The sequence below is a fragment of the Columba livia genome, chromosome 29 (genome assembly GCF_036013475.1).
Source record: "Columba livia isolate bColLiv1 breed racing homer chromosome 29, bColLiv1.pat.W.v2, whole genome shotgun sequence".
In the NCBI taxonomy this organism is placed as follows: Eukaryota; Metazoa; Chordata; class Aves; order Columbiformes; family Columbidae; genus Columba; species Columba livia.
Genome location: NC_088630.1, coordinates 1248524 through 1270457, shown reverse-complemented (window position 1 = coordinate 1270457; position 21934 = coordinate 1248524). Strand labels below are relative to the sequence as shown.

General features: G+C 66.1%; 3 protein-coding genes across 7 annotated transcripts; 1 reads left to right on the top strand and 2 right to left on the bottom strand.

Moving 5' to 3' along the window:
* Positions 1–1483: 1483 nt before the first annotated feature.
* Positions 1484–10715, bottom strand: SLC39A5 (solute carrier family 39 member 5). Of its 3 annotated transcripts, XM_065043547.1 has the most exons (12): positions 10585–10706; positions 10047–10085; positions 8188–8581; positions 7084–7237; positions 6829–7003; positions 5394–5563; positions 4618–4752; positions 4482–4542; positions 4207–4407; positions 2497–2577; positions 1892–2082; positions 1484–1813 (listed from the first exon to the last, which is right to left on the bottom strand). In XM_065043547.1, the coding sequence occupies exons 3-12, from the start codon at positions 8541–8543 to the stop codon at positions 1664–1666; spliced, it is 1674 nt and encodes a 557-aa protein (XP_064899619.1). In that variant the 5' UTR covers positions 8544–8581; positions 10047–10085; positions 10585–10706; the 3' UTR covers positions 1484–1663. The 3 variants fall into 3 exon arrangements, with proteins under 3 accessions (XP_064899619.1, XP_064899620.1, XP_064899618.1); XM_065043548.1 differs by lacking the exon at positions 10585–10706 and having other exon boundaries at positions 10047–10535; XM_065043546.1 differs by lacking the exon at positions 10047–10085 and having other exon boundaries at positions 1485–1813; positions 10585–10715.
* Positions 10716–10787: 72 nt separating this feature from the next.
* NABP2 (nucleic acid binding protein 2) lies at positions 10788–13390 on the bottom strand. Of its 2 annotated transcripts, XM_065043564.1 has the most exons (7): positions 13271–13390; positions 12942–13041; positions 12729–12867; positions 11659–11730; positions 11472–11553; positions 11297–11354; positions 10788–11186 (listed from the first exon to the last, which is right to left on the bottom strand). In XM_065043564.1, the coding sequence occupies exons 2-7, from the start codon at positions 13018–13020 to the stop codon at positions 11011–11013; spliced, it is 606 nt and encodes a 201-aa protein (XP_064899636.1). In that variant the 5' UTR covers positions 13021–13041; positions 13271–13390; the 3' UTR covers positions 10788–11010. The 2 variants fall into 2 exon arrangements, with proteins under 2 accessions (XP_064899636.1, XP_064899637.1); XM_065043565.1 differs by lacking the exons at positions 11659–11730; positions 13271–13390 and having other exon boundaries at positions 12942–13182.
* A 63-nt stretch (positions 13391–13453) lies between these two features.
* RNF41 (ring finger protein 41) lies at positions 13454–21732 on the top strand. 2 transcript variants are annotated; one of them, XM_065043558.1, is made up of 7 exons: positions 13454–13475; positions 15479–15611; positions 17194–17306; positions 17900–18171; positions 18594–18729; positions 18896–18999; positions 20378–21732. In XM_065043558.1, exons 3-7 carry the CDS (start codon positions 17217–17219, stop codon positions 20727–20729), a joined length of 954 nt encoding a protein of 317 aa, XP_064899630.1. In that variant the 5' UTR covers positions 13454–13475; positions 15479–15611; positions 17194–17216; the 3' UTR covers positions 20730–21732. The 2 variants fall into 2 exon arrangements, with proteins under 2 accessions (XP_064899630.1, XP_064899629.1); XM_065043557.1 differs by having other exon boundaries at positions 13459–13596.
* Positions 21733–21934: the final 202 nt, after the last annotated feature.

The window sequence follows — 21934 nt, the reverse complement described above, 5'->3', positions numbered from 1 at the left end:
CCCAAAGCCATTGTTCCCAAAACCGTTGTCCCCAAAACCTTCGTCCCAAAACCATTATCCCCAAACTATCGTCCCCAAAACAATTGTCCCCAAAACCATCATCCCCAAAACCATTGTCCCCAAAGCCATTGTCCGCAAAATTATTGTCCCTAAAACCATTGTCCCCAAAGCCACTGTCCCCAAAACCATTGTCCCCAAAGCCATTGTTCCCAAAACCGTTGTCCCCAAAATTATTGTCCCCAAAACCATCATTCCCAAAACCATTGTCCCCAAAGCCACTGTCCCCAAAACCATCGTCCCCAAAATTATTGTCCCGAAACCATTGTCCCCAAAATTATTGTCCCCAAAACCATTGTCCCAAAACCATCATCCCCAAAGCCATCATCCCCAAAACCATTATCCCCAAAATGACTGTCCCCAAAGCCACTGTCCCCAAAACCATTATCCCCAAACCATCGTCCCCAAAACAATTGTCCCCAAAACCATCATCCCCAAAACCATAATCCCTAAAACCATTGTCCCCAAAGCCACTGTCCCCAAAGCCACCGTGTCCCCCGCCTGAGCCCGCGAGCGGCCGCGTTAGTCTGTGCTGCGCCCGCTCTGTTCTTCCAGCAATCCCGCGTCACCTTTTGGGGCAAAAGAGCTAAAATCTACCCAAATGAACCCAAAAAGCAAAGCACTGAGCCTCCATGTGTTTCCCACAGCGTGACCCACGGCCGGGCCTGTCCCCGTGTGGTGGCTTTGAATGGGTGACATTTATTAGAATGCTTTTGCGGCTCCGGGCTGGTGTCCTTCCCGCGCCAGCGGCGGGGGCAGCGGGACGGACCCCCGTCCCCCCCCAGGGAGTGCTGGGACCCCCATCCCACCCCAGTGCTGGGACCCCCCCCATTCCCCCCCAGGGAGCGCTGGGACCCCCGTCCCACCCCAGTGCTGGGACCCCCACGTCCCCCCCCAGGGAGTGCTGGGACCCCCATCCCACCCCAGTGCTGGGACCCCCCCCCATTCCCCCCCAGGGAGCGCTGGGACCCCCGTCCCACCCCAGTGCTGGGACCCCCCGTCCCCCCCCAGGGAGCGCTGGGGCCCCCGTTCCACCCCAGTGCTGGGACCCCCATCCCAAGGGAGTGCTGGGACCCCCGTCCCTCCCACAGGGCGTGCTGGAACCCCCATCCCATCCCAGGGAGCACTGGGACCCCCATCCCCCAACAGGAAGTGCTGGGACCCCCATCCCACCCCAGAGCTGTAACCCCCACATCCACCCCCAGGGAGTGCTGGGACCCCTATCCCACCCCAGGGAGTGCTGGGACCCCCCGTCATCCCCCAGGGAGCGCTGGGACCCCCGTCCCCCCTAGGGAGTGCTGGGACGCCCCGTCCCACCCCAGCGCTGGGACCCCCGTCCCCCCTAGGGAGTGCTGGGACGCCCCGTCCCACCCCAGTGCTGGGACCCCCCGCCCCCCCAGGGAGTGCTGGGACCCCCATCCCACCCCAGTGCTGTAACCCCCCCGTCCCCCCCAGGGAGTGCTGGGTGCCCCAAGGGATCCCCAGGGCTGAGCCCCATGGGGGAGAACGTCCCATCCCGTGGGCACATCTGGGGTCCCGGTGGCTCCGGTTGGGGGTCCCCTCTGGGGTGGGTGATGGGGGGGCCGGGCCGGGCCCCCCCGGGCGCTCAGGGCTGCAGCCACGCGCGGACGTGTCCCTCGGCGAGCGCGATGCCCAGCATGATGCCGCTGCCCAGCAGGAACCCCCCGTTCTGCAGCAGGAACCGGCCCCACGAGCCCCCCCCGGGGCCCTGGGCTCCCCGCAGCACCTCGGGGAGCTGCGGCACAGCGGGGGGGTCAGGGGGGTGTCACAAAACCACCCCCCCACAACCACCCCCCCACGGTCACCCCCTTACCATGTCGGCCAGGGCCACGTAGAGGAAGGTGCCGGCGGTGGCGGTGAGGAGCCAGGGGGTGACGTGCGCCGCGCTCTGCCCCACGGCCGCCCCCCCCGCGGCCCCCAGCGCCGAGAGCAGCGCCGAGAGCAGGTTGAGGCGCAGGAGGGTGCGGGGGCCCGTGCCCGCCCGCAGCAGCACCGCCAGGTCCCCTGCGGCGGGACGAGGGGTGACGGGGGTGATGGGGTGATAGGGGTGATGGGGGTGACGGGGGTGACGGGGGTGATGGAGGTGACGGGGGTGACGGGGGTGACGGGGGTGATGGGGGTGATGGAGGTGACAGGAGTGATGGGGGTGACGGGGGTGATGGGGGTGATGGGGCTGATGGGGGTAATGGGGGTGACGGGGGTGACAGGAGTGATGGGGTGAAGGGGGTGACTGGGGTGACAGGGTGATGGGGGTGATGGGGGTGACGGGGGTGATGGAGGTGACGGGGTGATGGAGGTGACGGGGTGACGGGGGTGATGGGAGTGATGGGGCTGACAGGGGTGATGGGGACGATGGTGGTGATGGGGGTGACGGGGGTGATGGGGGAACACGGCGGAGTGGGGGGGACGGGGACGTACCCAGCTCGTGGGGCAGCTCGTGGCACAGCACGGCCAGCGCGGTGCTGAGCCCCAGAGACGCGCTGCGGGAGAACGCGATGCCTGCGGGAACGGAGAGGAGGAGGAGGAGGAGGAGGAGGAGGAGAAGGAGAAGGAGAAGGAGAAGGAGAAGAAGGAGAAAGAGAAGGAGAAGGAGAAGGAGAAGGAGAAGGAGAAGGAGAAGGAGAAGGAGAAGGAGAAGGAGAAGGAGAAGGAGAAGGAGAAGGAGAAGGAGAAGAAGGAGGAGAAGGAGAAGGAGAAGGAGAAGGAGAAGGAGAAGGAGAAGGAGAAGGAGAAGGAGAAGGAGAAGGAGAAGGAGAAGGAGAAGGAGAAGGAGAAGGAGAAGGAGAAGAAGGAGGAGAAGGAGAAGGAGAAGGAGAAGGAGAAGGAGAAGGAGAAGAAGGAGGAGAAGGAGAAGGAGAAGGAGAAGGAGAAGGAGAAGAAGGAGGAGAAGGAGAAGGAGAAGGAGAAGGAGAAGGAGAAGAAGGAGGAGAAGGAGAAGGAGAAGGAGAAGGAGAAGGAGAAGGAGAAGGAGAAGAAGGAGGAGAAGGAGAAGGAGAAGGAGAAGGAGAAGGAGAAGGAGAAGGAGAAGGAGAAGGAGAAGGAGAAGAAGGAGGAGAAGGAGAAGGAGAAGGAGAAGGAGAAGGAGAAGGAGAAGGAGAAGGAGAAGGAGAAGGAGAAGGAGAAGGAGAAGAAGGAGGAGAAGGAGAAGGAGAAGGAGAAGGAGAAGGAGAAGGAGAAGGAGAAGGAGAAGGAGAAGGAGAAGGAGAAGGAGAAGGAGAAGGAGAAGGAGAAGAAGGAGAAAGAGAAGGAGAAGGAGAAGGAGAAGGAGAAGGAGAAGGAGAAGGAGAAGGAGAAGGAGAAGGAGAAGGAGAAGGAGAAGGAGAAGGAGAAGGAGAAGGAGAAGGAGAAGGAGAAGGAGAAGGAGAAGGAGGAGAAAGAGAAGGAGAAGGAGAAAGAGAGGGAGAAGGAGAAGGAGAAGAAGGAGGAGAAGGAGAAGGAGAAGGAGAAGGAGAAGGAGAAGGAGAAGGAGAAGGAGAAGGAGAAGGAGAAGGAGAAGAAGGAGAAAGAGAAGGAGAAGGAGAAAGAGAAGGAGAAGGAGAAGGAGAAGGAGAAGGAGAAGAAGGAGAAGGAGAAGAAGGAGAAAGAGAAGGAGAAGGAGAAGGAGAAGGAGAAGGAGAAGGAGAAGGAGAAGGAGAAGGAGAAGGAGAAGGAGAAGGAGAAGGAGAAGGAAGGGGGTCTTTCAGCCCTGGTCCGCATGGACCCTGTGCCCCAGTGAGCTGTGCCCCCCTTGTCCCCTGTCACCCAATCCCTGTGCACCCATTGTCCCCATCATCCCATCCCTGTGCACCCATTGTCCCCATCACCTGATCCTTGTGCACCCTTTGTCCCTTGTCACCCAATCCCTGCATGCCCCTTGTCCCCACCACCCCATCCCTCTGCACCCCTTTTCCCCCTGTCACCTGGTCCCTGTGCACCCCCATGTACCCCGTCCCTATGTCCCCCTTGTCCCCTGTCACCCAAGCCCTGTGCCCCCTGTCCCTGTGTCCCCCTTGTCCTCACGTCACCCGATTCCTGTGCGTCCCTTGTCCCCATCACCCGATCCCCGTGCACCCTGTGTCCCTGTGCAACTTTGTCCCCATGTCACCCAGTCCCTGTGCACCCCTAGTCCCCGGTCCCCATGTCCCTCACCGATGGCCAGCCCGTCCATCAGGTTGTGGATCCCGTCCCCCAGCACCACCATCCAGACAATGTCGGTGGCCGTGGGGCTGGGGGGCAACGCGGGGCTGTGGGAGTGTCCGTGGGGGTGTCCGTGGGGGTGTCCGTGGGGGTGTCCGTGGGGGCGCCCATGGGGTTTCAGCTCCAGCTCCGTCAGGTGTTGCAGCTCAGCCCCTGCGGTGGGAGACGCGCGGGGTGGGAACCGGGACCGGGGGCCGCGGGCGCTGTGGGGTGCGGGGGGGTCTTACCCCCTTGTGACGGTGCCGGGCCCCCCGCGGCCCCATCGGGCGTCTCCCCGGTGCAGCGTCCCTGGGGAGGACAGAGGCGTTGGGTGCACACGGACCCGGTGCCACCCCGGTCCCCCCCGGTGCCGGCGGCTCTCACCGTGGCCTCCCGGCTGCGCCGCAGCGTCCCCAGCAGCAGCTCCAGCAGGAACAGCAGGTAGATGCCCCCCAGCACCGCCAGCCCCGGCAGCACCGCGGCCCCCGGCTCCGCGGGCTCCTGGTGCCGCCCCTGCGCCTGGACACGGGCGACGTGGTGGATCAGGGGACATTGGCGATGTGGATCAGGGGACACGGGCGACGTGGTGGATCAGGGGACATTGGCGATGTGGATCAGGGGACACGGGTGACACAGTGGCTTAGGGAACACGGGCGATGTGGTGGATCAGGGGACATGGGTGACATGGTGGATCAGGGGACACAAGTGACGTGGTGGATCGGGGACACTGGTGATGTGGATCAGGGGACACGGGTGACATGGTGGCTCAGGGGACACGAGTGATGTGGTGGCTCAGGGGACATGAGTGACATGGTGGATCAGGGGACACGGGTGATGTGGTGGATCAGGGGACACAGGTGATGTGGTGGATCAGGGGACATGGGTGATGTGGTGGATCAGGGGACATGGGTGACATGGTGGATCAGGGGACACAGGTGATGTGGTGGATCAGGGGACACGGGTGATGTGGTGGATCAGGGGACATGGGTGACATGGTGGATCAGGGGACACGGGTGATGTGGCAGATGAGGGGACACGGGTGATGTGGCGGATGAGGGCACATTGGCAATGAGGTGGCTCAGGGGACACGGGCGATGCGGCGGAGGAGGGGACACGGCCACCCCGGTCCCCCCGGTGTCCCACCGGGCGCGGGTACCTACGTGTGGCCAGAGGTGCAGCAGCGCGTCCCCGCAGAGCGTCCCCACGGCCAGCGCCACCAGGAAGGCCAGCAGCGAGTGGAAGCGGCGGCGGCTCAGCAGCGGCAGCAGGAGGACGGCCAGGGCGGACGGGAGGCTGACGAGGGCGACGGCCAGGAGCCCCCAGCCCAGCGCTGCGGGGTGACACGGGGACAGGAGCCGCGGATGGGGACACGGGATGGGGACGGGGCCTTGGGGATGCGGGATGGGGACACGGGATGGGGATGGGTCCTTGGGGATGCAGGATGGGGACCCGGGATGGGGACGGGGCCTTGGGGATGCGGGATGGGGACCCGGGATGGGGACATGGTATGGGGACGAGTCCTTAGGGATGCAGGATGGGGACACAGGATGGGGACAGGTCCTTGGGGATGCAGGATGGGGACCCTGGGGATGGGGACACAGGATGGGGACGAGTCCTTAGGGATACAGGATGGGGACCCTGGGGATGGGGACACGGGATGGGGACGGGGCCTTGGGGATGCAGGATGGGGACCCTGGGGATGGGGACACAGGATGGGGATGGGTCCTTGGGGATGCAGGATGGGGACCCTGGGGATGGGGACACAGGATGGGGATGGGTCCTTGGGGATGCAGGATGGGGACCCCGGGGATGGGGACATGCGGTGGGGACGGGGCCTTGGGGATGCAGGGTGGGGACCCGGGATGGGGACATGGTATGGGGACGAGTCCTTAGGGATGCAGGATAGGGACACAGGATGGGGACAGGTCCTTGGGGATGCAGGATGGGGACCCTGGGGATGGGGACACAGGATGGGGACGAGTCCTTAGGGATACAGGATGGGGACCCTGGGGATGGGGACACAGGATGGGGACGGGTCCTTGGGGATGCAGGATGGGGACATGGGATGGGGATACGGGATGGGGACGGTTCCTTGGGGATGCAGGATGGGGACCCCGGGGATGGGGACATGCGGTGGGGACGGGTCCTTGGGGATGCAGGAAGGGCGTGGCAGGAGGGACATGGGGACCAGATAATGGGGGAGCAGGGGACATGGGGACCAGGTGATGGGGGCCCAGGGTGCGGGGACAGGGGACATGGGGACCAAGCGATGGGAGACCAGAGGACACGGAGACCAGGTGATAGGGGACCAGGGTGCAGGGACAGGGGACACGGGGACCAGATAATGGGGGGCCAGGGTGCAGGGACAAGGGACATGGGGACCAGATGATGGGAGAGCCAGGGACTCTGGCTCTACGGGGGACTACGGGGGACACGGGGACCAGGTCATGGGGGACAAGGGAACATGAGGACCAGATGATGGGGGAGCAGGGGACACGGGGACCAGCTGGTGGGGACCTGGGGATGTGGCTGCAGGGACAGGGTGTCCCAGGGGGGATGACCAGGCCTGGGGGGGGGGGTCCCGGTTGGGGTTACCTGTCCACAGTGTCCCCGCCGGGGGCGGCGTGGTCACCTCGTCGCGGTGGCGGATGCAGACGCGGCTGTCGATCTGGTAGAGCAGCGCGGGGCACAGGAGCGTGAACTGCTCCGGCGTGAGCCGCGACACGGCGCCCAGCCCGAAGTTCACCAGCAGCTGCGTCACGTTCAGGCACTGCGGGGGGGGCACCGTGAGGGGCGCACGGGGGGGACACGCGGAGCAGCGCGGGGGCTCCCCGGGGTGTCCCCGCTCACGTCGTGGTGCGGGTGGTCGCTGCCCGAGTGCTCCAGGCCCAGCACCCTGCCCAGCAGGCTCAGCTCCCGCCGGGGGGGCGCGGGGGTGTCCCCAGCGCCGGGGGGCTCCGCGGGTGGTGGCTCCGTCCAGCTCGTCACCAGTGCCGGCCGGGGGCTGCGGGAGGTGACACGGGTGATGTGGTGGATCAGGGGACATTGGCGATGTGGTGGATCAGGGGACACTGGTGATGTGGATCAGGGGACACAGGTGACACGGTGGCTCAAGGGACACGGGTGATGCAGCAGATGAGGGGACACGGGCGATGTGGATCAGGGGACACGGGTGACATGGTGGCTCAGGGGACACGGGTGATGTGGTGGATCAGGGGACACAGGTGATGTGGTGGCTCAGGGGACATTGGTGAAGTGGATCAGGGGACATGGGTGACACGGCGGCTCAGGGGACACGGATGATGTGGTGGATCAGGGGACACGGGCGATGTGGATCAGGGGACACTGGTGACATGGTGGCTCAGGGGACACGGATGATGTGGATCAGGGGACACGGGTGACATGGCGGCTCAGGGGACACGGGTGATGTGGATCAGGGGACACGGGTGACACGGCAGCTCAAGGGACATGGGCAATGTGGTGGATTGGGGACACGGGTGATGTGGATCAGGGGACACGGGTGACACGGCGGCTCAGGGGACATGGGTGGCATGGTGGATGAGGGGATACGGGTGACACGGTGGCTCAAGGGACACGGGCGATGTGGTGGCTCAAGGGACATGGGTGATGCAGCAGATGAGGGGACACGGGCGATGTGGATCAGGGGACACGGGTGACATGGTGGCTCAGGGGACACGGATGATGTGGTGGATCAGGGGACACGGGTGACATGGTGGCTCAGGGGACACGGGCGATGTGGTGGATTGGGGACATTGGCGATGTGGATCAGGGGACACGGGTGACATGGTGGCTCAGGGGACACGGATGATGTGGTGGATCAGGGGACACGGGTGACACGGCGGCTCAGGGGACACAGGCGGCTCAGGAGACATGAGCCCCCCAACCCATCACCCATCGCCCGTCACCGCGGGGTCGGGGCGGCGCGGGGGGTACCTGGGGGATGCCGGGGGGGCCCCGGCGTGTTCGGCGAGGGGGTGCCGGTGGCGGTGCTTGTCGTCCTGCACCTCCAGCAGGTCCAGGTGGGTGACGTGGCCGTGTCCCAGCTCCTCGTGCTGGATCTGCACCACGCGCACGCGGCCCAGCCCCAGGCTGCCCAGCAGCCGTGCCAGCCCCTCGCTGGGCAGCGTCCCGTTGGCGCCGTACTGCCCGAACAGCTGCCCCAGGTAGTACCCGTGCTCCTGCGCCGCGTCCCCCGCCGGCGGGCCCTGCGCCCCCCCGGCCCCCGGGGACACCGGGGACACCAGGGACACCAGCCCCAGGGCGCCCAGGAGGAGCCCATGGGGGCCCATGGGCCCGATGCTGCGGCGGAGGGAGGTCCCTGGTGGCGCTGGGGGAGAAGGGGGTGATGGGGGGAGAGGTGGTGGCTCCAGGACCCCCCAGTTTCCCCCCCCCCCCCAGTCCCCAGGGTCACCAACCCCAGGATAAGCCCATGGGCCCGATCCTGCAGAAGCGGGGGGACCCCGGTGGTGCTGGGGTGAGAGTTGGTGGCTCCAGGACCCCCCCAGTGTCCCCCAAATCCCCCCCAGTCCCCAGGGTCACCAACCCCAGGATGAGTCCATGGGCCCGATCCTGCAGAAGTGGGGGGATCCTGGTGGTGCTGGGGTGAGAGTTGGTGACTCCAGGACCCCCCCAGTGTTCCCCCAGTCCCCAACCCCAGGATGAGCCCATGGGCCCGATCCTGCAGAAGAGGGGGGACCCTGGTGGTGTTGGGGTGGGAGTTGGTGGCCCCAGGATCCCCCTGGTCCCCCCCGGTCCCCACGGTCACCAACCCCAGGATGAGCCCATGGGCCCGATCCTGCAGAAGCAGGGGGACCCCAGTGGTGCTGGGGTGAGAGCTGGTGGCCCCAGGACCCCCCCAGTGTCCCCGCTGGCACCCCCAGTCCCCAGGGTCACCAGCTGCAGGATGAGCCCACAGGGGCCCATGGGACCAATCCTGCAGAAGTGGGGGGACCCCGGTGGTGCTGGGGTGAAAATTGGTGGCTCCAGGACCCCCCCAGTGTCCCCCCGGCACCACTGGTCCCAGGGTCACCAGCCCCAGGACAAGCCCTTGGAGGCCCATGGGCCCGATCCTGCAGCAGAACAGGGGTCCCCGATGGCACTGGGCTGAGAGTTGGTGGCACCAGGACGCCTTTGGTGTCCCCCCAGTACCCACAGTCCGCAGGACACCCAACGGGAGCCTGTGGGGGCCCATGGGCCCGATCCTGCAAAAGCAGGGGGACCCCAGTGGTGCTGGGGTGAAAACTGGCGGCTCCAGGACCCCCCAGTGTCCCCCCAGTATCCCCAGTATCCCCAGCGCCACCAGCCCCAGGACACGCAGGAGGAGCCTGCAGGGGCCCATGGGCCCAATCCTGTGGCAGAACAGGGGGCCCCAGTGGGGCTGGGGTGAGAGTTGGTGACCTCAGGACCCCTCTGGTGTCCCCCCAGTACCCACAGTCCCTGGGGCCCGATCCTGCAGCACAACGGGGGTCCCCGGTGGTGCTGGGGTGAAAATCGGTGGCTCCAGGACTCCCCCGGTGTCCCCTTGGCACCCCCAGTCCCCAGGGTCACCAGCTGCAGGATGAGCCCTTGGGGACCCATGGGCCCGATCCTGCAGAAGCAGGGGGACCCCAGTGGTGCTGGGGTGACAGTTGGTGGCCCCAGGACCCCCCTGCAGTGTCCCCCTGGTCCCCAACCCCAGGACACCCAAGGGGGCCCATGGGCCCAATCCTGTGGCAGAATAGGGGGTCCCTGGGGTGAGCTGTGGTGGCCCTGGGACCCCCCCCGGCCCCACACGTCACCCCCCAGGTACACACCCTCTGTCCGTCCGTCTGTCCGTCCGTCCGCAGGGACGGCTGGAAAGCAACGGGTGGCATGAAGGTGACGGCACGGGGACACGTGTCCCTGCAGCGGGGCTTGGGGACACCTGCAGCTGTCCCCGTGTCCCCGGGGGGGACGGGCTCCCCAGGGTGGTCAATATGGGGGGGGGGGGCCACAGAGACAACGCTGGGGGGGACACGGCGCCAACATGGGGGGGGACACAGTGACAATGCTGGGGGGACACGGTGTCACTCGGCCTTGAGGGGCCGTTTTGCAAGCAGCAGGTTTAGTGTCGGGGTTAATGTTTCACCGGGTGGGGAGATAACAGCAGCGCCCCCCCCGAGGCACCCGCACCCCAATGTCCCCCCCAACAGCCGTCTGTCCCCCCCCATACAAGGGACACACCAAACCGGGGGAGGCGGCTGTGGGTCCATCCCCCCCCCGCTCCACGTGGGACCCGGCGATGCCATAAAACCCCCAAAACTAGGGGAGCTGCCCCCCCGCCCCCCCCCCCCCCAGACCCCCCGTGCTCACCTGGGCTGGTGGCGTTTGGGGGGGGACACAGCGCTGAGTGTCCCCGTCCCCGCGCGGAGGCGTTTGCTGCGCCCAAACCGGGGGGGGCCAAGGGTCACCCAGCACTGCGCCCGGGGAGGGGCCGCGGGGGGGCAGGGCCAATATGGGCGGGGGGGGGGGGTCAGGGCCCCCCCCCGGGGCCGCGGGCAGGGAGCAGGCAGGGCGCAGGCAGCAGCTCAACCTTTATTAACCCCCCCACGTCTTGGCAGTGATTTGGGGGGGGGGCTCTGCCCTGCCCTGCCCAGAACCCCCAGCCCAAGGTGGGGGGGGCCAGGCCACCCCCGGGGGTACGGGGTGGGGGGGGGGCAGCAGGACCCCCCCGTCACCGCGGGGGCCGCTCGGGGCCTGGGGGGGACCCAGCGATGGTCGGGGGGGGCGCTCCCCCCGTTATCTCTTGCCGCTCCTGCGCGTCTCTTTGCCGTTGCTGACGGGGCCGGGGGGGGGCCCGGGGGGGTGGCCGGGTTGGCTGCGGGTGATGCGGCCGCTGGGGGGGTGCGGGGGGGCGCTGGGGGGGTGCGGGGGCCCCCCCGGGCTCAGCCCGTTCCCGTTCTGGCTGTCGGGGGCTGGAAACGGAGCAGAGGGTGAAGCTGGAGACACCCCCGAGATGGGGGGTGACGCTGTGGGGTGACACCGGGGAGGGGGGGGTGACATCGGGGGGGGGGTCCACACCCACCTGGGGACGCCGCCGGGGGGGGCTGCGCAGCGGCCGGGTTCGCGCTCTCGTTCTGCGCCTGCAGAGGGGATGGGGGCGCTCGGTGTGACGTGAAATCGGTGGGGACACGCTCGGGGGGGGGGCGGGGGGGCCATCCTGACCCCCCCACTCCACCACGACCCCCCCCAAAACTCACCCCTTTGCTCTGCGCCTGCTGCGCCACGTACTCGGGGTTGGGCTCGCTGAAGTTGGGCACCTCGGAGTAAACCATGCAGAACCTACGGCACAGCGGGGAGTGGGGGCCCCGAAACCCCCCCCGGGGACCCCCCAGCTCTGAGGGACCCCCTGACCACCCCCCCAGCCCCCCCCCGGTCCCTCCTTACTCGCCGATCTTCTGCAGGTCCCCCCCGCGCCCCGTGTAGAGCGTCAGGCAGCCCTTGAAGACCGAGGCGTAGCTGGGGGGACACGGGGGGTCAGGATGGGGGAGTCCTGGGGGGGTCCCAGGGGGACACGGGGGGGGGTGACAGGATGGGGGAGCCATGGGGAGGGTCCCAGGGGGTCCCTGGGGGACACAGGGGGGTGTCAGAGCAGAGAAGCCCCAGGGGGGACACAGGGGAGGTCCCTGGGGGGCACACGGGGGTGTCAAGCCGGGGGGAGCCCCAGGGGGAATATGGTGTGGGTGTCACGGCCGGGGGGGTCCCCAGGGGATACACAAGGGGGGTGTCACAGCAGGGAAGCCCCAGGGGGGACACAAGGGGGGTCCCTTAGGGAACATGAGGGGGTCCGGATGGGGGAGCGCCGGGGGGATGTCAGGATGGGGGAGTTCTGGGGGGGTTCCATGGGGACACGGGGGGGGTGACAGGATGGGGGAGCCATGGGGAGGGTCCCAGGGGGTCCCTGGGGGGCACACGGGGGTGTCAGCACCGGGGGGGTCCCCGGGGGATACACAAGGGGGGTGTCACAGCAGGGAAGCCCCAGGGGGGACACACGGGGGGTCCCTTAGGGAACACGAGGGGGTCCGGATGGGGGAGCCCCAGGGGGGGTGTAAGGATGGGGGAGTTCTGGGGGGGGTCCCAGGAGGGGGTGTCAGGGCAGGAGAAGCCCCCGGGGGACATGCAGGATTCTGGGGGGGGTGTCAGGGCTGGGGAGCCCTGGGGGGGGTTCCAGGGGGGTGTCAGGATGGGGGGACCCTGGGGGGGACACAGGGGGATCAGGATGGGGGATCCCCAGGGGGGACATGCAGGATTGCGGGGGGGTTGTCAGGACAGGGAAGCCCTGGGGGGGGGGTCCCTGGGGGACATGGGGGGGATGTCAGGATGGGGGGAGCCCCGAGAGGTCCCTGGGGGGGGGATGTCAGGGTGGGGGTCCCAGGGGGACATGGTGGGGTGTCAGGATGCGGGGAGCCCTGAGAGGTCCCTGGGGGGGGTGTCAGTGTGGGGGGGTCCCCCCGTACCCCTTGGTGAGGCGGATGATGTCCCCGGGCTGGATCAGGTTCCCCACGTCGTCCCACACCGAGATGTTGATGCTCCCGGTCTTATCGGCCACTTTGCAGGTGCGAACCTCGTGTCCGTCCTTGGTCTTGGTCACCCGGCCTGGGGGGGACACCCCGGGGGGGTCACGGGACACCGGGGGGACACCGGGACCCCCCCACCCCCGCGGCACCCACCGGTCTCCAGCACGATGAAGATGAGGTTCAGGTTCTTCAGCCCCGGTTTCACGTCCTTCACCAGCGTCTCGGTGCTCATGGCGCCGGCGGGGGGGGGACCCTACGGGTGCAGCCGTCACCCCCTTCCCGGTGTGTCCCCGTTTTGGGGCGGGGGGACCCCCGGGACGAACCGGGACCGCGATCCCCGGGGCCGGAGAAACCGGGACCGCCCCGCGCCCCGCCCACTCCCCCCCCCCCCCCCCCCCGCCACCAGGGGGCGCTCGCACGTCCCGCCCCGCCGCTGCCCCCACGCCGCCCCCCACTTTCCCGCCTCCGCTGCGCGCGCTGACCGGCCAGAGCGCCGCCGCCGCGGGCGCTCCCGGAAGCAGCCGGCCTCCACTCCAAACAGCCAATCAGCACTCTAGGGGGGCGTGGCCCGTCCCGCGCCGCAGGCCAATGGCGACGCAAAAAAGGGCGGGCTTTAGGGAGGTAGCTACTCAAGCAACGCCCCTCTGACCAGCGAGTTCCGGCTTATCGGCTAGAGCGTCGCTTCCGGTCTGTGGTGGGGTGGGAGCTTCCGGCGGGGCGGGGGTTGCGTAGCAGCGCGGCGGGGCCGGGCGGGCGGAGGCCGCGGCCGCCCCTGAGCCCGCGGAGCCGGCCCGGGCCGGGCCCAGCGGTACGTGCGGCCGGGGCTGCCCGGCGGGGAGCGCCTGGAGGCCCCGGGCGGCAGCAGGCGGGTGTGCGGGGGTGGAGGCCGGGGAGGGGGCGCGGATTCCCCGCGATGGGGACGCGGGAGCCCCGGGGAGACCCAGGCTGGGGGAATCTCTTGGGCTCGGGGATCGTGTTCGTCCCCGCCCCCGTCGGTATGTCCGTCTTTCCGCCCCAGTCCGTGTGTCTGTCATGGTCCCTCCCCTCCCCCCCCCGCCCCGGTCCGTGTGTCCGTCGTTCCCCCCCCCGCCCCGGTCCGTGTGTCCGTCGTTCCCCCCCCCGCCCCGGTCCGTGTGTCCGTCGTTCCCCCCCCCCGCCCCGGTCCGTGTGTCCGTCGTTCCCCCCCCCGCCCCGGTCCGTGTGTCCGTCGTTCCCCCCCCCGCCCCGGTCCGTGTGTCCGTCGTTCCCCCCCCCCGCCCCGGTCCGTGTGTCCGTCGTTCCCCCCCCCCGCCCCGGTCCGTGTGTCCGTCGTTCCCCCCCCCCCGCCCCGGTCCGTGTGTCCGTCGTTCCCCCCCCCCGCCCCGGTCCGTGTGTCCGTCGTTCCCCCCCCCCGCCCCGGTCCGTGTGTCCGTCGTTCCCCCCCCCCGCCCCGGTCCGTGTGTCCGTCGTTCCCCCCCCCCGCCCCGGTCCGTGTGTCCGTCGTTCCCCCCCCCCGCCCCGGTCCGTGTGTCCGTCGTTCCCCCCCCCCGCCCCGGTCCGTGTGTCCGTCGTTCCCCCCCCCCGCCCCGGTCCGTGTGTCCGTCGTTCCCCCCCCCCGCCCCGGTCCGTGTGTCCGTCGTTCCCCCCCCCCGCCCCGGTCCGTGTGTCCGTCGTTCCCCCCCCCCGCCCCGGTCCGTGTGTCCGTCGTTCCCCCCCCCCGCCCCGGTCCGTGTGTCCGTCGTTCCCCCCCCCCCGCCCCGGTCCGTGTGTCCGTCGTTCCCCCCCCCCCGCCCCGGTCCGTGTGTCCGTCGTTCCCCCCCCCCCGCCCCGGTCCGTGTGTCCGTCGTTCCCCCCCCCCCGCCCCGGTCCGTGTGTCCGTCGTTCCCCCCCCCCCGCCCCGGTCCGAGTGTCCGTCGTTCCCCCCCCCCCGCCCCGGTCCGTGTGTCCGTCGTCCCCGTTCCCCCCCCCCCCGCCCCGGTCCGTGTGTCCGTCGTTCCCCCCCCCGCCCCGGTCCGTGTGTCCGTCGTTCCCCCCCCCGCCCCGGTCCGTGTGTCCGTCCCCCCCAACCGAACGGCGGGGCCGGTTCCACCGGCTGCCGCAGCCTCTGGGCTCCCCCGGCGCTTCCTGCTCCGGTGGCTCCTGAAGGAAACACTTTAACCCGGGGAACCCCACCGGGGAACCGGCCCCGTCCCACCGGAGCCCATCGCGTCCGTTTGTCCGTCTGCGTAATTAATGGGCCGGCGCGTTGTTGACACCGAGGTCCCATCCAGCTGCTCCACCCGTCTCCCAGGAAAGTCCTCAGTCCCTTTTAAGCAACAAACACCCAAACGCCCCAAAACACCGCAGCGTCAGGTTGTATATAACACTCAAACCCCTCGCAGCGGCCGCGGGGCCGGCGTCACCAATCCGGAGCCGTTCCGGAGCCGCTTTCGGCTCCATCGCCGCTTCCTGGGTCTTGTCGGGGGATCCCGAGGCGGCGTTTGGGGAGGACTATTTTTAGCCCCGTTGCGTCACATCGACACGGAGCCATCGCCCCCCGGGCGGACGTTCCCGTGCGGGGGCTCCGTGAGAGCTGCCGGTTCCCCAGGGCTCGCGCGGAGGAAGAGGCGGCGCCGTCATCTCACCTGGGTATAACCCGCTGTGCTTTATAACATCCTTGGTTTATTTTCCTTAATTTTTATGGCTTTTTCCCCCCCCCTCTCCATGACCAGATCTGTGCGGCTCCCGCGGCTCTTGGCGCTGGAGGAGCGAGATGTTCGACGGTCAAAGAGAAAATGGGCCCTGGGGAGCGTGACGCCCGCCCGGCCCCGCTCCGCCGCTTCGGGGGGAATTCTGCCGCGCAAGGTACGTCGGGGACTCGCGAAACGGCTCCGTGAGTTTCGGTCCCTTAAACTGCGGAGGTTTAGACTAAATCCAGCCTAACTGGCTTAAAAACTGCCCCTGCCTGATCCAGGTGGCTCTGGGAGGGCGAATGAGAGCGAGCGTGAGGTTCTGGAAGGGAAAACTTCATTAACGAGCCCCCTGATGAACCTCCAGCCAGCGAAACAGGATCCTGAGCACCCTGCTTGGTGTTTTCCTCCCATTGTACAACCCAGAGCGATTGTTTGACCTCCTTCCCTTTGTGCGCTGGGGCCAAACCCGCCCTGGTCTGGGTTAAAGGCTTTTTGGAAAGGGGTTTTTTAATCTTTCTATTCGTTTGGAAGGTTTTGCTGATGTCAAACATCCCCGCACCGGGGGAAAAGTATCTCTGCGAGATTTGTGCTCTCGATGCTTTTTAATTAGCGAATGATGAGTAATGTTGTAGTGTCTTGCCTCTGGCCTCTTGAATCAACACAGAATGTGCTAAAACTGTGGGGATTACGCTCAGTCATTCCTCGAGTTTCAACCTCCACCTCGGAAGAGTTTTAGGCCTGGGGGGTATCGAGTATTTCGGGTGTGGGAGGGACGCGGGATCCCCGGGGTTTTTGGAGATGGAAGGATTTAATTCCCATTCCCAAACGAGCCCATTAGCGCCGCGATTCCGTCGAGGGTTCGTGAACCGGAGTCGCGGTGCTCACTAGAGCCCTATAAACCCACCAGACCCGTTTCCCGGTGCCTCTTTGGGGCCGCACGGGGGATTTCCCGATTCCCGTCCCCGCGACCGCGGCGTCAATGACGTTTAATTGCCGCTTTCCCTCAATTAGCGCCAGGCGCTGACGAGTCGCGCTCCGGCCGAGGCTGTTGGGGCGGCTGCTGGGTTGTTTTGGCGGGGAGGGCGCCGCTCGCGCTGTCATTAACAGGGTGGTTAATTACGCGCGTCCCGCACAGCCGGTGGTTACCGGTGCCGCGTGTGCCGGCAGAACTGGTTGGTTCCATCTGCTGCCGCTTGGGTTTGGAGGCGAGCGGCCAAGCAAGGCGGGTGGCGGCGGTGCCGGCCGCGGTTCCACGCGGTGCTGGGATCGCGGCGCCAACCGGGGAGGAATTTGGGTGGTTTCCAGAGCTCTGCCAAGCGTGGGAAGGGCTGAGAGCGCCCGGTCCGGGCCCCGTTCTCCCCGCAGCCGTTAATCTTATCTGAATTGCAAACCCAGGCTTTCCCCGCCCCGCCGGAGCCTTTTGTGTGAGCGCAGGATCCGTCCGCACGTGGAGCTGAGTTATCGCTCGGCTCGAACATCCAGCCGGTTGATTGAAGTCCCCCCGTGCTGTCCCTTGACTTGGGGACAGTCCCCAGGGCCAACCATGAGCGAGCTCAGCGTGAACCCGCGTGGCTGTTGGTGACGAGGGGGGAGGAGCAGCCGGCTCCTTGGGGACAAACCGCCAAGGGCCCGGTGATTAGGGGCAGAGCTCAAGGTCCGGCTTTAGCAAGAGCAAAAGGAGCCGGTGACCCCCGCGCTGCGCCGACACCGCGGCCGCTCCTGAGCCCTGTCCCTTGTCCCTTGTCCCCCCGCAGGGTCCTGGCCCCGGTGATGAGCAATGGGGTATGATGTAGCGCGTTTTCAGGGGGACGTGGACGAAGACCTGATCTGCCCCATCTGCAGCGGGGTGCTGGAGGAGCCCGTTCAGGTGAGTCCGGCTGCGCATTGAGGTCCCCGCCGGCCGCTCGGGTGACGTTCCCGCTTTCCTACGGATGGTTTAAGGCAATAAGACGAGTCGGGAAGCGACACAGGAGAGAAACGAGAGGATGGTTTGTTGATACACTCAGCCCTGACCTCCCCGTCACCGCGGAAGAAAATTCGGCGTTGCCCAAAGAGCTGGCGGACGTCCTGCTGTCCTCCCCAAGCTCAACGCACCCCCAGCACGGAGCAGAGCGCGGCTGTGTAAATACAACCGAGTGGCGTACTCATCTGCCTTGCAAATGTGTTCAACTTGAGCGTCCCGCTCCCTCTCACCCCGTTACCGAGCGCTGTCCCACGTTTGGGGGGACAACGAGCTCCCCGGTGGTGACACACAACCAGGGGGGTGACAGCGCATTGTTCCTGCGGGGAGACACGGTGGCTCTGCCTTGTGCGCGGTGTTACGGGGCGACCTGTTGCCGCCCCCCCGCTCATATCACGGAGCTCCCGTGTCCCCTGTGAGACCGGGAGCCTTTTCCTGGTGACAACGAACCGGTGAACGTGTCCCCGCCGCGTGTGACGTGCGGTTGTTCCGTCCCGCAGGCCCCGCACTGCGAACACGCCTTCTGCAATGCCTGCATCACCCAGTGGTTCTCGCAGCAGCAGACGTGCCCCGTGGACCGCAGCGTGGTGACCGTCGCCCACCTGCGCCCCGTCCCGCGGATCATGCGGAACATGCTCTCCAAGCTGCAGATCACCTGCGACAACGCCGTTTTCGGCTGCACCGCCGTCGTGCGGCTCGACAACCTCATGTCGCACCTCAACGACTGCGAGCACAACCCCAAGCGCCCGGTGACGTGCGAGCAGGGATGCGGGTGAGGACGGCGACGGAGCGGTGGCGCTTTGGGGGCTGTGGTGCTGCGACAAGGCTTGGGGAGGGTTTTCTAGTCAAACCCGTTTCCCTTTAAGCTCATTTCAAAGCTTTTGGCTCCTCAGTTGGGGTGGCAGCTGGAAATGGGGTGCCGGGGTGTCATGGATCCACCCGGAGCCATTCCAGCGCCTGGAAGTCCCAGCAGGAGCGCAACTCCCTCCTACACGTTACTGGGAGCAGTGGATGCTCTGCCCTTGTCACTTGTACTCTCGGTGCCAATTTCCGTCCCCGTCACGTGTTGTCAGCGTCCCGCGGGAGGTGACCCCGCTGTGCTCCCCTCCACGCCTTGTTCCGTTCACGTTCACGTGCCGAGCGCTCTGCTGTCTCGTTTCCTAACGCGCGGTGTCCGCCTTTGCTTTCGAACAGCTTGGAAATGCCCAAAGATGAGCTGCCGAACCACAACTGCATCAAACACCTGCGCTCCGTGGTGCAGCAGCAGCAGACGAGGATCGCCGAGCTGGAGAAGACCTCGGCGGAGCACAAGCACCAGCTGGCCGAGCAGGTGGGTCCGTGTCCCCCAGGGAAGGGGCCGTCTCACCTTCTCAGACGCTAAAACCACCAGTAAAGCGTTTACGGGTGAAGAAAGCGGCTGCGGAGCGTGGCCGGGGATGGGGACAGGGTGGGACAGGCTCCTTTTTCACAACCCCCCCCGTGTCCCGTGTTGGCAGAAGCGGGACATCCAGCTGCTCAAGGCCTACATGCGCGCCATCCGCAGCGTCAACCCCAACCTGCAGAACCTGGAGGAGACCATCGAGTACAACGAGATCCTGGAGTAAGTTCACAGTATCACAGTATGTTTGGGATTGGAAGGGACCTCAAAAGCTCACCCAGTGCAATCCCCCCATGGAGCAGGAACACCCAGATGAGGTTACACAGGAACCAGGCGGGTTGGAATGTCTGCAGAGAAGGAGACTCCACAACCCCCTGGGCAGCCTGGGCCAGGCTCTGCCACCCTCACCAGGAACAAGTTTCTGCTCATATTTCAGTGGAACCTCCTGTGTTCCAGTTTGCACCCATTGCCCCTTGTCCTGTCACTGGTTGTCACCAGAAGAGCCTGGCTCCATCCTCCTGACACTCCCCCTTTCCATACTGATCCCCAGGAATGAGTCCCCCCTCAGTCTCCTCTTCTCCAAACTAAAGAGCCCCAGCTCCCTCAGCCTTTCCTCACACGGGAGATGCTCCACTCCCTCCAGCATCTTGGTGGCTGCGCTGGACTCTCTGCAGCAGTTCCCTGTCCTGCTGGAACTGAGGGGCCACAGCTGGACACAAGATTCCAGGTGTGGTCTCCCCAGGGCAGAGCAGAGGGGCAGGAGAACCTCTCTGACCTACTGACCACCCCTTCTAACCCACCCCAGGTCCCATTGGCTTCCTGGCCACAAGGGCCAGTGCTGGCTCATGGTCACCCTGCTGTCCCCAGGACCCCCAGCTCCCTTTCCCCTACACTGCTCTCTAATATGTAATTTCCCAACCTATACTGGAACCTGGGGTTGTTCCTGCCCAGATCAACACTCTACGCTTTCCCTTGTTAAATTTAATCAGGTTATTCCCCGCCCAACTCTCCAGCCTGTCCAGGTCTCTGATGGCAGCACAGCCTTCTGGTGTGTCACCACTCCTCCCAGCTTGGTGTCACCAGCAAACTTGCTGACAGTCACTCTATTCCCTCGTCTAAATCGTTAATGAATATATTGAATAATATTGGCCCCAGTACTGCCCCCTGAGGCACTGCACTGGATACTGGCCTCCAGCTGGACTCCACACCATTGACCACCACTCTCTGGCTTCTCTCCTTAAGTTCTGCTTGTGGGGAGGCTGGGGGGTCTGAGAGGGGGCGCAACACCTTCCTGCGCAAAGGGTTGAGGGGAAAATAGTCAACAAAAGCGATTTGGGGGGTTGTGCTGGGGGGCGGCACAGCAGCCGCTTGCACAATGGATTGGGGGGTTTATTAAGCCGGTTCCTTCCTCTGCGTGAGGAGCTGGAGGAAGCGGCTTCTCTCTGTCCTCTGGGGATGAGCGAACGGGGCTGGATCCCCTTTGGGGGTGAAAAATGGGGAAGGGGGGGGTGTGAAAACAGAGCAGTTCACCGGGCTGCGCTGCTCCCTAATTTTAGTTGGAACCACCCCAAAATACCAGCACCCCGGGTTGTGTCCGCAGGTGGGTGAACTCCCTACAGCCGGCGCGGGTGACGCGGTGGGGCGGGATGATCTCCACGCCGGACGCGGTGCTGCAGGCCGTCATCAAGCGCTCGCTGGTGGAGAGCGGCTGCCCCACGTCCATCATCAACGAGCTGATCGAGAACGCGCACGAGCGGAACTGGCCGCAGGGCCTGGCCACGCTGGAGACGCGGCAGATGAACCGGCGCTACTACGAGAACTATGTGGCCAAGCGCATCCCCGGCAAGCAGGCGGTGGTGGTGATGGCCTGCGAGAACCAGCACATGGGCGAGGACATGGTGCTGGAGCCGGGGCTCGTCATGATCTTCGCGCACGGAGTGGAGGAGATTTAAGGATTTGCCAAGAGCGAAACGCTCCGTGCTGCCGAGGGCGAGGACGGCGCCGGCGCCCACGTGGAGACTTGGGGGTGTCCGCCGTGAACTGTCCCCTGCTTGCCGATGGGCTTTTGTTTGGGCGCCGTCCCCTCGGACCTCTCGCTCCCCGGCTGAAACGGTTAAACGCCTCCGGTACCTCCTGCTCAACCGATCACCCCCCTGCGCCGTGGTTTTCAACCAGAGACGGAGCGAACTGTCTGGTTTCCCCCCCATGGTTTTGGGGGGCTGGTGCCTCCCCCTAAGCCCGGCTTGAGTCCAGCCCAGCCCCAAAGCCCAACTCAGCTCTTGCTTCTCCGCTGCCTCAATCCTTTCTCCCCTTTCGGTATTTTCCGCCTCTCCAGCTCCCACCAGCCGGGGGGGAAGCAGCAGGACCCTCCCCGTGCTGTGGGGGGACCCTCCCCGTGCTGTGGGGGGACCCTCCCCGTGCTGTGGGGGGACCCTCCCCATGCTGTGGGCTTGGCTGCGGGGTCCCCAAACTGGGGGCTTGCGGGGTCCCCACACAGGGTGCTCTCAGTGCCCCCCCCAGGCCGAGCTCTGCTCACCCCTGACCCAAACCAGCCTGGCCCCACAAGGGGGGCTCAGTCTGGGGACCCCCCTGTCCCCTTGCATGTCCCTCTCCCCCCGGGGGGGGCCAGGTGCCCACGCTCCCCCCTTGGCGGTCGCTGCCGTTTGGCTCCGCGTGCTCTGCTGTTCCTTTTCCAGACACTCGTGATTGTGCTTCTGTTTCTTTCCGTACCTTTTCATTTTTGGCCCTTTCTTGGTTTTATTGCCCTGTTTCATGTTTGCGGGTCCCTGGCCAAGGCCCCTCAGCGCCCGCTTTCCTTTCCTCGCTGGGAATTTAATTTATTTGCATTATTTTGTTGGTTTTTTTCTGTTTTTTACAGGACTTTCTCCTCCGCTGTCGCCCGGGCTGCCGGGCGGCGCTTCCCCGTCGACAATAAACAGCGTTCTCGTTGCTTTAGCGCCGTTTTGGGGTCCCCACCTCCTCCCCAAAACCCTCTGCTGGGGGAACGCGGGGGGCTGTGACAAAGGGGCTCAGTCCTGTGTGAAAATGGGTGGTTTTGGGGGGTTCATCCCCTTTTGGGGGGGCTGGGAGGGACAGGCTCCGTCCTGTGTGAATAACAATCGGTTTTGGGGGGTATCCTTCCCTTTGGGGGGCTCCT